Source organism: Lineus longissimus, chromosome 10 (genome assembly GCF_910592395.1).
Source record: "Lineus longissimus chromosome 10, tnLinLong1.2, whole genome shotgun sequence".
In the NCBI taxonomy this organism is placed as follows: domain Eukaryota; kingdom Metazoa; phylum Nemertea; class Pilidiophora; order Heteronemertea; family Lineidae; genus Lineus; species Lineus longissimus.
In genome coordinates this window covers 2611217-2624571 of record NC_088317.1, presented here as the reverse complement: position 1 = coordinate 2624571, position 13355 = coordinate 2611217, and the positions used below count along the sequence as shown (strand labels likewise).

Sequence of the window (13355 nt, the reverse complement as noted above, 5' to 3'; positions counted from 1 at the left end):
GTTAACGTGAACAGATTTATATTAAAAAAGGCCCAGTTTCAGGGGTTTGAATTACATGTTAGCGAAGTCTATGGTATGCTTTGCATCTAACGCTGGATGTGCCCAAATGATGAAATAAATATTTGGTGCCCATGTTCATATTAGTTAAGCAGTTAGATCTTGATTTTGACCGGCTACCCATAATCACTTGTCTGCAGCAGTTTTGAACTAAACGTGGTTGTTCCATCAGAAATCGATTGCAATGATCTGGACCTGGCTCTGTCTCAATCCTGTATTGGCCCAGGACATGATTGGAAAGCTTTATCCAGGCCGCAGTCCATGACTGGACTTAGGTCACCCACGTCCATCAATCACGGCATTGAAAACCAGATGGTAGATTAAGGTTCGTTAATCAATTAATTGGCTGTTTAGTTTGTATTTTATAAACAGTCCAAGAGGTTCACGACTTCAATTGACAAGCACTAGAATTGATTGGAAACTTTAGACCCACTCGTGTAGTTCATGGCATTGTGATTTTGGTCCATTGAATTCTTCATCATTATGTCAGATCAGTGGGGTCCTATTGAATCCATAATATATTTGTATTATCGAGGAATTGGAATTACAACTGATCTGTTTTGGAACTGATAAAATTGGTGTCTCTGACAAAACCTTTGGATTGCAGCAAAATTCTTTGCATCCAATCCAATGACAGCATGAATTAACTGCTGTCATCGTTCATTTGCAATGAGGTTCCAGAAGTTCTTCATAATACTGCCGAGATATTCAGTGCCTTTTATTTTCGTGTTTACAGATTATCACTAAAATATATGGCCGCAAAAGAAAAGAAATTTGTGCGCATTACTGAAAATGTCGTACGGTTCAATATCATTGACATTTCAACACGGTGTGGATCAAATTGGGAGGGGGGAGAATTCCGTGACTTTTGCACTTTCCAAACAATAATGATTATTGTAGGCAGTGAGTGAGTGGGCAGCAGACGTTGAACCTCAATGTGTCATTGACATTTCACTCCATCTTCATCACCGATGTATGTCTCGAAATGCTGTTAATCTATGTGAGTGAGTTAATCTGCCCTCTAGAGCTAAAATGAGGATTGGTCACGGTGTAGCACCCACTGTGCCTGTAAAAAGGTGCTGGTGTCTTGAAACAATGGGTGATATGAATAAAGACTAGCAAATGCTTTTATCTAAATCTCCATGTACATTTACACTAGGCCTTCCTGTACAAAACCGGAGTAAAAGCATTTGCTAGTCTTTATTCATATCACCCATTGTCTGAATGCGACACAATGCAAACCTGAAAGAATAAATTGTCTTTGCATCCAATTCCTAGTCAACAGTAATAATGATGATAAGAAAAAACGATGAGAAGAAATTATGGTGACAATAACCAAATTGTTTCCTTGTGGTGGTTATTGGGAAGACACCATGATCTCTATGTATTCTGTCAGCAGAGCTGGCAATGTCGATATCCCACCATTGCAACTCGACAGTATCGGAAATAGAAAAGTACTGATCATCTTGGCATCGGAATCCACGATGACATGAAAGGAACTGACAATGACAAACATGTGGCGTGTCTCTGGTAGACTTTGTCGTTATCTCGACACCATTCTGTTTCAACAGTATAAGAATATGAAAGAGCTAATCAACATTGCAGCATCAGAAACCACAATACCAAGAAGAGGAAGTGATAATGACAGAAGCGTTTCCTGGCTGTGGAGTTTGGATGCGGTATAGTCTGCAAAACATATTTTTGATGTCTTACCATTCTGACAACCTTATATGAGAATCAAGGCAATCGGTTTCCTAAAGATAAGAGATAAATAAAGTTTGTCACCGCAAATCTGAAGACTCCGTCATCTTCTTTCCATGTGTCTTCCTTTGGTGAGCAGGAAGAAACAATTTCTTCTATGTTTGCTTATGTAGTCAGTAAAAGGCATGGTCGATATTTCTTTCCAGCTCTGCGCTATAAGAATTGGAGGTGGTGGGTTGCTTTGCCTTTGGGGCCTACAGGCGAACGATTGCAGAACAATTGTAGGAGTCCATTATACGACAATCAGTGGAATGAAGAATTCATGAGTCTGAAGAACCATCATGGCCTTGTGCACTTGGGCCTTTAGCAACGTTGACAAATGTTGTCTCACCGAGACGCTGGGTGGTCTATTATTTAGAAAGAGCTTTCTGACTTTGTTTATTCCTGTGGAAACTAATTGCTAATCGCTGGTTTGGCTTAATGTCAATTTCGATATTTCTGGAAAGGTCAACCTTTGCTCAAGCGAGATATTGTATGGCATCAGAAAACAGTGGGTTTCCTTTCTCGATTCTTTTGTCATGACCTCAGATTCCGGCTCGGCCTTTGTGTCAATTTTACCGTTATATGGTGAAACTAGAGTATATTGAATTGAAGATAGGCCAGAGAACTGAATCGTTGCTATATCATGTAATCAGGAGTGACTCAATCAGTCAATGTCAGTCAGTCATCTCAAATCAAAACTTGTTCATTTCATCATAGTTGGAACCAAATAACTCTTTCCAAGTTGATCCGATTCAGCCCAGTCTGATACTCTTATTATTGAAAAACGGATTATCAAATGTCTTGACTCGTTAACCTTTCATGATCACTTGAGACTTGATCCGGCTGAGATCAACTCTCCGAATATCAAAGCAGTCACTCTATCTGGTGATTCTAATGTTAATCCAGTCTTTGTTGACTACTAAAGAATAGTCATAAAAATCCTTTTGCAGCATTGATTGTTGTCTTTGACTTGTTAATTTGTTCTACGCCTTGTTTATATGTTGGATAGGCACTTCACTCTGAAAATACTTGTACGGAATTCGGTGTGATGAGCCTTTCCCAATCTCGTCATTGATCTCATTCATGTCAACGAAATATGTTTGGAAGTTCTGTTCATTTTCACGTCATTGAGAGGTTTGAAGTGTGTTTGACCTGTCTGGAGGCTTCTTGAGAACTGCTCAAGTTGGTTCGTAGCATAGTAGATTGAAATGTTGCCTTACATGGTCTTATCAATAAATTACAACCCATTTTGCCATAGGGTCTTGTTCAAGGATGGGAAAGATCATGAATTCGGACTTGACTGAGATGTCAGACATGTTGAATCGGTCTAGTTTTGGTCTTTTACAGATATTTTGTTGATGTCGGAAAGGATGATAAACTTTATGTCTTCCTTTAAGGGAATGATTAGGAACTTTAATGGACAGTTCTTGAATGATTCATATGTTAATACTTGTGCTTAATTGCAGGAGCTGAAGACATCCACAGCGCTAACCAGCGTCTTATTTTGGGCCTGATATGGATGCTCATCCTGCGTTATCAAGTTGGACGCAGCGGTCGGCAGAATCGACGAGTCATGCTCGCATGGCTTCAGGCCGTCTGTCCCGAATGTAAGGTGAAGAATTTCACCAAAGATTGGAATGACGGTGTCGCCCTCCAGTGAGTGAAGTGTAAACTAAAGTTTTTAAGTAGCGGAGCTGTAGAACTTTAAAACAACCAGTTGCTTGTGTACAAATTTAGCTTTGTAGAGATAAGCGAGTGATGAGTGAATTCAACTTTAGGCTGGACTGCATGATGATACAGTTACATTATGATATAACAGGCTGCTTTTGCTCCAAAATGAATGCTTTCAAAGTAGATTGATGATGGTGTCTCCTTCTTGTGAGTGATGTGTAAACTGCAGCTGCCGATGCCTTTGTTACCTCCCCTCTAGCGGAGTCAGGGTGGGCGGAGTGGATCCAAAACGGTCATAAGGGGTCGCCTCTTGATGTCAAGGGTTTTGATAGGAGAGAATGTGTCTCACATGGGAGCACATGATGGGGGAGGTGGGGGGCATTTGTGCATTGCTTACAGTATAGATCAATATTGCATCTACAGAAGCTGGTATATACATGTGGGGAACTGTAGAGTTTTCTATTCAGTTCATGATGATGAATATTCGTTGAGCATTGATTTGGGTGAGGTATTTTCCTTCAAATTTACATCTCTTCCCTTCAGCTGGCCCTTCATTGGTTCTCGATAGCTTTGGAGAGTGTATGTTATGATAAGTGTAGGGATGACTTCGCTTCGTCTGTATATGTACCATGTACGTCACAATGCATTAGTTTTGGTTTGGGAATTTCATCATGTTTGGGGCGTGGACAGGCAGTGATGTCACGAACTTGGGCTACTTTGTCCCCAGTTCTATGCTTTTGAACCTTATCTGCAACAATGCGGAACACATTTGTACATCCTCAAATGTATTTTGGTATACTGCGCATCATTAGTGATGTTTTTTGGAAAAATGTTGCTTGTCACAATGGGCCTTCCTCAGATAATCTGAATAAACCTCTGTCCATTTTTTTATGCCATCTTATATCACAAAGGCTACCAACCCTTTGACGATGTTTTTCATCTTGTTTTCCATGTAGCTTTATCATGTTGTGCGACGCAATAGAGATTGATGATTATCATGGTTAGTGAAAAAGGAGCATTGAAATGTTTCATTGCTAATACTTGAGCACTCCATATTTGTGACTCGCTCTACCAAAACTAGGCGCTTGTCGCATCTCAACTTGACAGGTTGATACGGACTTGTTGTTCATTTCCCTATTGTAGACATTTGGGAAATCTAGGGAAATGAACAACAAGTCCGTATCAACCTGTCAAGTTCATATGCGACAAGCGCCTAGTTTTGGTAGAGCGGGTCACATTTGTGGTGCATTCATCCCAACAATGGTAAAAGAACCATTCCCATGGCTCCATATTCCTGTCCAGAATGCCAAACAACTTGAAAAATACTGTTAGCAGCATCAGTGGCACAAGAACCCTCTTGACACTTGCTTGCCTCTTCTCATGATGAAATAATGACCTCGCAAGAATATGAACGTGGGGAATTCTGCCTCGTTAAGAGATTGATCAGTATCAAGTGAGCTAATGAGGTTTGCAACAACAGCTCCGTTCAGCTCGGGAGGAAATGGTGAATGGTGGAGATTGATATCTTGGTGCGGTCAAAGGATGATTGATAAGAACTGTTTGAATCTGATTGATCACGTTGCCAACGGTGAAAAGATTTTATTTGACGTTAGACGTATTATGTAAGATTTGAAATCATTAGCTTGAAAAATGTGTTGGATTCGGCTTGATCACTGGAATTTTCTCTTCTAGACCTGCCATTTTCACAATTGTTTCAAAAAGCATTCCCATCTAAAAAGAGGGTGCTGCACCCTGGCTGCAGGCGACGAGAATTGGAATTGAAGCAAAGTGTGGCTTCATTTCCTGAAAAGGTTATGGTTTACGCCCAAATGAATCTTCAATCAACTCAACATACACAAAGGTCATAAATAACGATAAGTTGCAGAAATCAGAAAGAATTGATTACTGTCCTGATCGATTTCCACTAAAAGTTGATAGAAACCGCGTGACATGTGAGTTGATCTTGTTCGACGTATCCCAGATCCTGGTTCGCGGTTCACCCTTCATCGAACCTTGAAACGAATCAACTGAGAACATGTTTCCTGCCGCAGCTGATCAAAAATCGATACGCGGATACTCTAGCGATAAAACTGACTTGGATATACCGCTGTTTGTCTCATTCAGGGCTCAATATCTTCAACGATAAATGAAACATTCTTAACATTAATTCTGAACCTAATTCAGCGCGACACGGTACGAGGGGGATGAATTTCTCTGATGATATTGATGAAGCGAGTGTTTAACATGCAGCTGAGGTTTAGTACGAATTGATCTGGTATCGTGCTACAGCCCGGTTAATGCGTCTGCTTGTCAATGATTCATGACTGTGCAATACCTGCATAAGTGTATTGTCATGGCTCCATCGGCTGATGTCATGTTGAGTTCCAACGGACGGGTCGGATTAGCATGTGTTCGAGTGCATGTTAAACAGGGAATCCACTGTCGTGATTTTTGCTTGCAGTTCAGCGAAGCAACAGAGTTGGGTTCTCATCGTATTTAAAATCTGCTGGTCATGTATTTCGTTAGTATTCAAGCAGCCTGAAGATGATATTTTGACCATATGATAGACATTATTAGTCCAGTTGGTCGTTCCTGGCCAAAACGAACCTACATATAAGGACAACAAACTACAGAACATGTGGTAGTGACCATGCAGTCTTTTTTGCAGCTGGTCCATCTGTCCAACATGTTTTGACACTTTCCAGTTCCACCAACTAGAGGCCTATTGGTTGGCCAAGGGCATTGGCAGTGTGTGGACTGTTCCTGTGTTAGTAGATTATTGTTTGCACTTAAGCTGGTTTTGGCCTCTAGGAATTTTGTGCAATAGCGAGTAAACAAACAAATTAGCTTGTTTGGTTTGGTTTGACTTCCTTTTGATTGTCAGTTTAGCCTATTGAAGCCATGTGTGGAGGCCCTTGTTGAGAAGCCATGGAAAGCTAGTACAAGGGGTGTATGTTTGAGTAGAGGGCAGAACAGCCAAGATTTGACTGCCAAGGATTTGGCCTGGTCACCCCCTTATCTTTAGACTTGGCTGCTTTGACCTTGTGGCATTGTGCTAAAGAAGTATGAGGTGGACCAAACCCTGCATGACTAAATGAGATGATTGATAGGTTCACATGTGCATGGAGTAGTTCCTTGCAGGTCCATTTGGTAGATAAAGTCTGTCAGTCAAAACAACAAGCTATATTTCATGCTTTAAGACTTACCTTCAATGAGTCAAATGTTTGAAGAAGGAAATAGCTGCGAGCAAATTTTCAATAACAGTGTCGGGTCTCAAAGTGTGACACCTGAAATTCATTTCATTTCTTTCAAGAGGCTGCTGACATGCACAGCAAGCGATTTCAGCTTTTAGATTTTTCACTCAAAGTTTGAAGAGTTCCTTCATTTTGGGCTTTGATGTTCTGGTATAATTGCTGTTAAAACCACCGTGTAAATCTCCACAATTGATTACGCGTCAGGCAATGTCAGCGGTACTTGACAGCTCTGGATGTTCTTTTCTGATATTGATTTTGATGGAAAGTTGTTCATTTTCTCAAATTGATGGAGATTTCCTGTGAACTTCAAGTAGATTTGCAAAGCGGTGAAGCCCATCTGACGCTGGAGTGAAGTCCCTGCCCTTTGAATTTCCACACCTGCGAACAGACACAGCTTAACTAAGGGCAATTGCACAAGAAACCTTTACTTTAAGAAGTCACATAGGCACTCACAGTATTCCGTTCTGGACACTAATTGCACATAAATGAGCATATTCTTATTTGTAAAAAGTGCTTTCATTAGATTGCTTTAATAATTAGTATAGTTTTTTATCTTCAGGTAGTGGAGCTGCCCTGCGGGATATCTCCAGATTCAATACCATCTTGCATTTGCTGATTATAGGTTTAACCTAGCTATTATGCCTTGCTTGATTAATGATTTTAACCTTTTATCCTTGCTTTATTAGTGTAGTCTAGGTTTTGCTTTCTAACCCGCGCTCACCGCTTCTCTAACTTCAGGTAGTGAAGATGTCCTGGGCGGGAATTCCAAACTCATCCTCGGGCTCATGTGGCACATGATCCTGAGGTACCAGATTGGCAAATCGAAAGCGCCGCCCAAGAAATTGATGCTCGCGTTCCTCAGGGCGGCCATTCCGGATTGTAAGATAAGGAATTTTACGACGGATTGGAATGATGGTGTGGCGCTACAGTGAGTATTGGAGCAGTGTTCCACGTTTCTGGTTCTTGTTGTCACTTTCGTTTCATTTATCTAAGTTGTTATTGTTCTCAGTCTTTTGTTGGCAAACTTTGAACAGATGAAGTTCCTTGATCACCATTGGCGAAAATGTTTGTGGTTACACCACTTGGTTGATTACAGAACTCTCTGTGAAACTTTCTTCATCTGGTGCTATTTAGCTGCATCTCTCCTGCCCCATTGCTGTGTGAAGCTCTGGCCTACTGATATCAGCCAATCGACCCAGGGTACTATTTAAGAGACAAATTTCGCCAACCGCATCCCATATTGCTCTGATGATAAATACAAATGGTTGAATTTCCTTCCACGTGATAAAGTGATCTTTATGGCTGCATCTCCATAGCTTCCATGGCCTGCTGTTGCGACCCAGGGTACTAAATAGACAATTTATCGCTTCCTCAGAGGAGCATCTTTAAGGCTGCTTGCTGTGCGAAAAATCCTTTATCGCTGTGGCATATGTACAGGTCTTTGTTGTATCCGTGTTGGGAGCAATAAACACCCATTGTTGACATGCTATTTGTGTTTGTATGCCTTGAGGAAAGAAACAATTGTTTTGCTTCAAATTAATGTGTTTACCTTTGTAGCTGTGTTTCACTTAAAGAACCAGTTGCTCGCCATTCTGCAGAATGAGCTGTTTGTTTCTTCTCTAGTCTTTTAATACAGTCATGCTGCTTGGTGAAAACATTCTTTCCTTTATTGTGTATAAACCAAGTTACTGCAGTGAGCTTTGCAAAGAAGTAAGTTTTGAGTTTTCTGTGTGATCACCAAAACTGAGAATGTTGTTTTCTTGTGAAATGGTCTATTGCTGCACTGCTTACTCAACCTCGGCTGTGAAAGCCTGGACATTTGGACAGTAACTCCATTGGGAAATGAATTACAGGCCCAGTGCGGATATCGATATACCACTATGACAGTCCACTGCCTTGCTCTGAAAGCCCGACAACATTCATACATACAATGTGAGCTCCTTCAACCTAATGCATTCTTCTGTTTCCACTTTCAATTTGCATCACTTATTGATAAAGTAAATAAGTGACAATGCTATGGATGCTCCAGGGTCTGCAGCTGAGGGTGGTGTTTGATGAGTGCTGGCAATGGAAATGCCAGTTAATCTGCATCTGCTGGGTTGATGGCAATGGATTGCCAATCAGTCTGCATCTGCTAGCTGGTTTGCTGGCATAGATAATGCCAATCTGTCTGCAGCATCTTCAGTGAGTCTTTTTTGAAGATTGCCCGATTTTTGTCTTACTGGAAAGAGGAACCTTCCAGTCTGATATAAGCTCTTGCAGAGCGAATAGAAAAAAATTTCACCTGGATTATCTTGTTGGATAGTGGAGCGATAATTGGTTCAAGAATTACAGGAAATGTACCGTGTGTTCTTTAACTGTCATTATCTGTGACAGATGACAGGCAAAGACATCCGAAAAACTGTTAGAGGACCATTAGTTATGGTTTATGGAATGATTATTTGAGAGAAAACAACTTGAAAGATGGCAAGAAGTAGAGTCATGGAAGTAGTTTCGGAATTCCAGTCTTGAGAAAAGACGGCAGTGAATTCTTTTCGAAGACAGCAATCTATGAGCTGAGAAACAACCAGATGTGTAGTTGATTTACATGAGTGGGCAATCCAAGCTGGTGGGATGGCCTGAGCTAAAGCCTGCCTGATGCTGACTTACAACAATCCTATCTTGAGGACACGGATTGGACAAAGCCAGCTACTATGTCATTACTTGCGTAAGGGATTGTGACGATGTCAGTTGTCGGCTTCCTCAAAGTAGGCAGGGTAGGATAGAAGGCTGAGAATTAAGCTGGTACATAAGTAGAAGGGAAGGAGCTAAGCTGTAGATTTAGACCTGTAGCTTCGTTCCTTGAGATTATCCATGTCCTGGTAGTCGAAGCATTTGACCTTCTTGGTCCCTAATCTTCCATTTGTGGACGTGTGTCGTAATTTCTTCCGTATGGAACTGGACATTAAGACATCGATCAACCTAAGTAATTATCAATAGGCAATATTCTTATGATATTGCTCATAAATCATTCACTGCTATTGATTAGGAGAGTAAAGGTTGCCTAGGGTCTTGTGATATGAAGTCAATTTCAAGTGTCTCAATAGCCTATTTGGACGACAGGACACATCTGCAGTGGCACCATCAAGATGATAAAATCCTCCATGGTTAGTTTGCTTACTTAGTTGATTAGATCAGGTTGATCAAATTACAATATCAAGGCACTGATGAGGCTGAGATCAATTGAGATATTCGACATGTTGATCCGCAGTGTCTTATTCTGTTGTTCTCAAAGGCCCTCAAATGTTGACCAATAGCTTGTGTTGACATTCTCTACCCTCTTATCCATCGATCATTAGCCTCATCGGTTTTGTTCCAGCCGTGTCAATCATACAATGAATCTAATCAAATATATCAGTCGAACAGGGAGTAGGGAGCAGGTCTGATCGTGTGATATGGACTGAATGAACGATGAGCATGGAGAGTGTCAAAGACAAGAAAGAGAGAGTGATTTTCCCTGGAGAATAGATGGATATCAGCAGTGATGCACGCCCCAGGCGACCGGTTTTTAGCCTTCCAGATGAGTTGAGGTGTTGTGAGGCCGGTCCAAGCTTTGTTGTTGTCAATCAGTGTTTTCCTCAGTATTCCTCGCATCCTCCCTCCAGTGATGCCATGCAAGATGGTCTTTGCAAGCGTGTCGTGTCAGCGTCTATGTCAGTTTAGCTCCTGTCTGTTCAGGGTGGTAGGAGTATCTCCTGCATTCCACTTATCGTCTCCTCGTCTTGTGGGACTGACTGTTACTTTCAACGTACGGAGGAGATCCCAAGTTGTCTGCAAGCACTTCGTATCAAGTGCTTGGATGCTGTGCTCTGCCTGTGCATTTGACATCCGGCTTTCACAGCAAGAGCTAGATGGAGACCTGTAGAATATAACCCTTATGTATATCAAATATCTTCGCTCCATGGCACAAGTTGCTATTCAGGGCCACAAAAGGAATTATTTGGGAGGATTATATTTCGAAGTAATCATCTAAAAACTCTCGAGATATTTACACTCACACTGGAGAATTGTAATCTCGATGAAATTATTGGAAGACGGTAATGAAGACCTGATTCGGTTACTGAAATTTGGGGCCATGAGATCATAGCTTTGTTCAATTTGTCAGAGAGCAAAGTACTTTCTTGAAAGTTTGATAGAATTTGATCTTGGTTTTATGATTTGAAAATTGTGGATTCGATCCTTGGACTAATCCACTTCTTAACTCTCTGTGGCTTAATAGTATCAATGCTATGCCACAAACTTTACTTGTTTAGCCATTTAGCCATTTGTGACTCGCTCTACCAAAACTAGGCGCTTGTCGCATCTAAACTCGACAGGTTCATACGGACTTGTTGTTCATTTCCCTATTGTAGACCTTTTGTGAAATGTGACCAAATCAGTTTGTAATAGATTTCACAAAAGGTCTACAATAGGGAAATGAACAACAAGTCCGTATCAACCTGTCGAGTTCAGATGCGACAAGCGCCTAGTTTTGGTAGAGCGAGTCACATTTGGGCAAAACCATTTTAACAATGATTTTATAGGATTGATGACATGATCCCTAGAAATTGACGCCATGGTGTGTACTGTCTATGATGTCATTACACAATACATCTGCCAAGTGCCATGCATGACACAATGCATGATGTGACTTCTTCAATAGCTGTACTTATTGTTTTATACATTGTGTGCTAACAGCATTTGGAAATTCCAAGTGTTAATTCTGCTGACATTTGGGAAGTTATTTTAGAATAAGTTTAGCACACCCTTTGTATGTCATCTTCAATAACACTGACCATGCCGAATGATGATCAATCATTGGAAATATGACTCAATCTATCCAACAAAAATGAAATGGCCCTCCTATGATATATCAAACTGTGATATCTGGATTTTGTAAATGTCATGGTAGTTTCTGTGATGAAGATTTCTGATCAATAAAGAATCTACGCCCATTTGCTTTCTATGAGAATGCATGTCCTCAAATGTCCTCCGTTGATTATTTTCACGATAAACAACCATTATTTCGATACATCTGTATCGCAGTGTCCTGTATTGCACTAGCCGAGGCCACGGGGAATGCTTTATGTACGGCATTAACGCCGTGCACCTATCAGCTCGGTTCATTGATTTCCGTAATGACTTGAAATGTGAGATGCATTCCTGAAGAGGTTTATTGCCTTAATACGCCCATTGTGAGATACGTGCGATGACCTTCAACAGTGTGGTCCATTACCTTCTCCGTGCTGCCACCTTTTGTGAAACAGTGCCAAGGATGTGAGGGATTTTGAAATTCCCTGACAGTAATAAGTTTTCAGCGGAGCAGCTATCAGTCTCTATATTTACAGTCAGTTGATGTTTGTTTACAAATGGCAAATGACTTTTAACTCTTTTGTTAGTTGCTGTAGGGTAGTTGCTTCAATATTTCTTAAATTCGCATGTAGATGGATATTTTTGCTGTTCATGTATATAAATATCGCTGCCTTTTCCAGAGTGCCGAAAGTTCAGGTGCTTTACAATCTCTTGTTGATTTATTGAAAATATCAAAATAATTTCAAACATTAAATTCACTCCATATACATTCCATGTACATTTGTATTTGCAACCAGCTCCTACCCATCCCAAACTGATAAAAATTGTCCTTATTTTACCTTTTTTCTTGTTTGTTATCTTTTAGTGCCCTGCTTGAATACTGTCGTCCTGGTCTGGCGCCCGACTGGAGGAAACTGGACCGCAGCCAGCGCCTGCAGAACTGTCGCAATGCCATGATGTGCGCCAAAGAAGAATTTGCCATCCCCCTCGTATGTCGTCCAGAGGATATGTCCAGTCCCGATCTTGACGAGTTGTCCGGTATGACGTATTTGTCATACTTCATGAAACATGATTCTCCTGGTTACAATGCCACGATGCGGTTGACCCAGTCCATGCTGCCACACCACAAGATTAACAACTTCCAGGTAAGACTACGCAGGCCTTTTTGTCCATAACCAACCAAACTGAGCACATGCCACGTACGTCATCCTCAGCAAAAGTGTTAAACCATTCGCTTTGTGATTTCAGACTGATTGGAATGATGGTACTCTCCTGTGCCATTTGTGTCATAACCTCGGGGCAACCATCCCCGGATACCCCCATCTTGACCCCCATGATGCTTTGGAGAATTTAAAAAAAGGTAAGTGGCCTTGAATGCAGGGTGCTAGCAGCGATAGTTTCTCCTGCTTATAGTTGATTTCATGCGAGACGGCACTGTACACACCAAATAGCAAAACATTGCTTAGGAATTTGACAATCTTCAGGTTGCAATCGCTCAGTCTTGGTGGTAACTCATTCTTGGTATCTGTGATATCCCATTGCTTAATCATACAGTTTAGATGCACATGTAGATTCATGATTTGATTTCCAATTCGTATTTACTACTATAGCTCTGGACGCTGGTCGCAGCCTCGGAGTGGAACCTGTCCTGTCCGCTAAAGAACTCGCCGACCCCGAAGTGGACCACATAGGTCCGATGGCGTACTGTGCATACTTCAAGAATTTCCACAAACCCACGGCGGTGGTTGACAAGTGCCACCTGGTGGGCGACCCAGAAACGATACATGTGGGCCAGGGAGT

General features: G+C 41.3%; 1 protein-coding gene across 5 annotated transcripts in view; it reads left to right on the top strand.

Annotated features, from left to right (window-relative positions):
- LOC135494857 (filamin-A-like) overlaps positions 1-13355 on the top strand; it is a 36323-nt gene that overhangs the window by 3773 nt on the left and 19195 nt on the right. For 4 of the 5 annotated variants that reach the window (XM_064783161.1, XM_064783160.1, XM_064783157.1 and 1 more), the window contains exons 2-5: positions 3267-3456; positions 12421-12700; positions 12804-12915; positions 13166-13353. In XM_064783161.1, the coding sequence (XP_064639231.1) occupies positions 3267-3456; positions 12421-12700; positions 12804-12915; positions 13166-13353 (770 nt within the window). Of the gene's footprint in view, positions 1-3266; positions 3457-7463; positions 7654-12420; positions 12701-12803; positions 12916-13165; positions 13354-13355 lie in introns of all 5 variants that reach the window. The other variant, XM_064783158.1, reaches the window with a different exon arrangement.